We start from the raw sequence: 3,623 nt of genomic DNA on the forward strand, positions 1-3,623 counted from the left end.
GATCAAAACCATTAGTATCCTTTTGTTAATTGAATCTAGTCACTTAGTTTCATTTTCCATAATTCACCAAGTTACTCAAAAGAGAAAGAGGAGATGCAAACCAAAAAGACACACGACCAAAACATTTCGCATGGCCCCATTTGTCTCCTAAACTGGTTTCCACTACTCCAGCCATGATAATGCCCAAGAAATTCATCTACAAAAACCCACCATCTCCTTTCTTTGTTGCCTCACTCGATTTAACGGTTGGTTCTTCTCTTAAAACATCAACAGAATAGAAAAAAAAATGGGCAGACAGCAACAGAAATACAGAGGAGTACGTCAAAGGCATTGGGGTTCTTGGGTTTCAGAAATTCGACACCCAATACTGTATGTAACTGCATTTTCTTAGTTATACATTTGCATGAATCATTAATTAGTTATGGAATTTAATTCATTAATTCTGACCCATCTCTTTGGTTTTGCCAGAAAGACTAGGATTTGGTTGGGTACATTTGAAACAGCAGAGGATGCAGCTAGAGCTTATGATGAAGCAGCGAGATTAATGTGCGGCATTAGAGCTAGAACCAACTTCTCTTACAACCCTGATTCTTCTTCTTCTTTACATCACTCTGCATCCAACAACCTTCTATCGCCAGCTCTTACTCAAAAACTACAGCGGTGTCATTTAGCATCTCTACAGATTATGAATAACAAGCCTGCTGTTCTGATGAAATGCCCAACTCAAAAGTCTGATCCGCATAATGCCGGAAAACATGACAAAATGACGGGTATTTGGTCGTCATCATCGTCTTCTTTGTGCTCGTTGAAGAAGAGAGGTGTAGAAAATACAATGGCGGTTCAACAGACGATTGGTAGCAGTACAAGTTGTTTGAATATCCAAGAATTCAAACAACTGGAAGAGGATGATATTGAAGAAATGATTGAAGAATTACTTGATTCTGATGGTGGATGGATGTGTTGAGAGTATTTCCGCTGTTTTAGCTGCTAGCTCCTCATAATTCTGTCTCTTTAGTAATTGGAATAATTCATAACTTGGGATCTTAATTTCGGTTCAGTTTGAGTACTCTTTTCCAGCTAAGGATATCATCAAGGTAATGTGTAATCATATCGAGTTGTATATGTACAGTTAATGAAGGATTACCAATTAGTTTTTATCCATTTATCTGTTTTGTTAATGCAGTAACAAATTACTTTTATCTCATTTCCTCACCAAGACTTTTATATGCTTTTATGATGACTAAAACTGTTTGGTGTGAAACAGTTTTTAGAAAAAGTTAATATTTGGGTTGAATTTGGTGAGCATCTTTAAAACATGATGATTGAGTTCAGATTCATTCAGGTCGTGCGGTTGTGTCTCTCTCAGTGCCTCACCATTTTCCCCTCCATTTCAGCACGAAGCATCCAATGACTTTATCAATGTATTTCCGTGACATTCATGTTTTGAGTCTAGATGACAATGAATTTAAACCTAATATTTTAATGATATATTCCTTTTGTTTAATTATAAATTCTTACGACAAATGAACACAATCCAAAGAATATAACACCACCGTTATCACTTTGAAAATCAATAATTGAAAATTAACGATCAGAAAATCGATGGATGATGAAGTTTGGTATGTTGGATTGTGCTCATTTTTTTTTATAGAAAACTAGAATTTAGTAAAATGAACATATCATCAAAATATTGAGTTCAGATTCATTGTCATTTGGAATCTAAAGAAAAATTGATTCAATCTTACATGGATAATGTACATGTAAGATTGTCCATGAGTACTCCCTCGCCTATATACATATAAATATTTAGATAAAAATATATTACTGTCTGAGAGTACTCCCACAAATGTTAAATTTAGGAGATAGTACACTGCGGTACTTCTAGACTCTTCAGTAGTTTAAGAAAAGTCGTGACTCCAGTCCAAATCCAAATCCAAAGTCTTTTCCAGTAGTAAGTACCGGATCGACTAGAGAATATCTCCTAAGAGTCGAACATAGGTTTTACGCCGGCCTGTCCAAGCGTTGCACAACTTGCACTACAGCAAGCAAAAATACTTGACGCTACCCGCGTCGCGATTATTTTTGGACCAGATGGACAGTAATCACCGTGTTAATGGGATTACGAATTCTCGACCATTAATGCGGATATACTTACATCATGTCCCGGTTGCAGAAACTACTTGGCGTTGCCCCTTCACAATCCTGCCAACTGCAGCACTACGGGGGGATTCCCCCCCTTAACAAACCGCAGGATTTCCTTTACGTGTTCGCTGATTGGGTTGTAAAGAAACTTATAGGAAATAAAGGAGAGGGTTGTTAGTGTACATACCTGAAACCCACCTCTTCCACGTGTATTTCCTCCCTCCATGTCTTTCTGTCCAACGCCTTCTCTGGTGAAATATTTCGGCTGCTCAAGTCGTTCTTTACACACTCGTCCCAAGTCAGCTTCGGTCGGCCTCTTCGTTGCATCCTTCCTTCGGCGCGCCTGATGCGACCTACTCGCACTGGGGCATCAGGCGGTCTTCGCTGGAGATGCCCAAGCCAGCGCATCCGATACTGTGCCAGCATCTCCTTGATTGGTGCTACCATAAGTTTCTTACGTATGTACTCATTCCTAATACGGTCATGCCTCGTATGCCCGCATGCCCATCTCAGCATCCGCATCTCGGTACCCTTCAGTCGCAGAGTGTCCCGGCTGTTTATCGCCCAACATTCCGCACCGTATAACATGGCAGGCCTGATCGCAGATTTGTAAAACTTACCTTTAAACTTTAGCGGAACTTTGCGGTCACAAAGGACGCCAGAAGCCAGGCGCCATTTCCCCCATCCAGTCGTGCCTCCAGTCCATCCTCTCATAAGTTTTGATAAAATTTAATAGAAGAGTAAGTTTTTTCTTTTTCTTTTTTTTGTAATCCCAAGCACTATGGTTGGCCTCATCCCTTCCCATCCCTCATATGTAGGGAAGGGATAGCAAAAGGAATGCAACCTCACTATGATACCCTCTTATCCCTTCCCTACACTAAATGGCTACTCAGTAGCCGTATTTTTTTTTTGCAGTTTTTTTTTAGTGGGAATATGTTTGTCTAGGTAAAAAAAAGATATATATAATAGGTAAAAAAAGGATATATATAATAGATAAAAAAAGAGTGGAAAAGGAAAGTTTTAAGGTAAAACTTTTAAAACCAGAAACGGTTACTCAGTAGCCGTGTAAAATGCTACGGCTACCGAGTAGCCGCAAAGTATAAAAAAATACGGTTCCCTTCCCTACAAGGAGGATCAGATGTGATCCTCCATGTAGGGAAAATGAGGGATATCCCTACATGAGTAGGGATATGGGAGACCATAGCACTTGGTTTTTCTGATTTTGAAGGAAATTGAGGGATAGGGAAGGGATGAGGCCATAGTGCTAGCTCTAAGGGAATAGAAGAAGTGGTAATTGAATATATATCCCTTGTTTTAATGGACTACACAAATATCCTTATCACACAATAAGTATCCCTCTCCATCTATAAGCCCTTCTGGGTCCATTAACATTTCTTTTTCTTTTCACATTTAACCTTTCCTTCTTTAAGCCTCTTTTATATCGAAGATTTATTTCATTTTCCCTTCCAAATCTGAAAATT

At 39.0% G+C, this 3,623-nt stretch overlaps 1 protein-coding gene across 1 annotated transcript; it reads left to right on the plus strand.

Annotated features, from left to right (window-relative positions):
- The first annotated feature begins 252 nt into the window (after positions 1 to 252).
- LOC113326078 (protein PPLZ02-like) lies at positions 253 to 1,040 on the plus strand. The gene is made up of 2 exons (XM_026573884.1): positions 253 to 369; positions 469 to 1,040. Exons 1-2 carry the CDS (start codon positions 287 to 289, stop codon positions 962 to 964), a joined length of 579 nt encoding a protein of 192 aa, XP_026429669.1. The 5' UTR covers positions 253 to 286; the 3' UTR covers positions 965 to 1,040.
- Positions 1,041 to 3,623: the final 2,583 nt, after the last annotated feature.

This window comes from Papaver somniferum, unplaced genomic scaffold, assembly GCF_003573695.1.
Source record: "Papaver somniferum cultivar HN1 unplaced genomic scaffold, ASM357369v1 unplaced-scaffold_10, whole genome shotgun sequence".
Taxonomy (NCBI): domain Eukaryota; kingdom Viridiplantae; phylum Streptophyta; class Magnoliopsida; order Ranunculales; family Papaveraceae; genus Papaver; species Papaver somniferum.

What these genes read in the sequence shown, in the direction of transcription:
- LOC113326078 (XM_026573884.1), top strand. Translation starts at nt 287, where the DNA reads ATGGGCAGACAGCAACAGAAATACAGAGGAGTACGTCAAAGGCATTGG. An exon ending in GAAATTCGACACCCAATACT is followed by an intron (nt 370 to 468) that starts GTATGTAACTGC and finishes TGGTTTTGCCAG; the next exon opens with AAAGACTAGGATTTGGTTGG.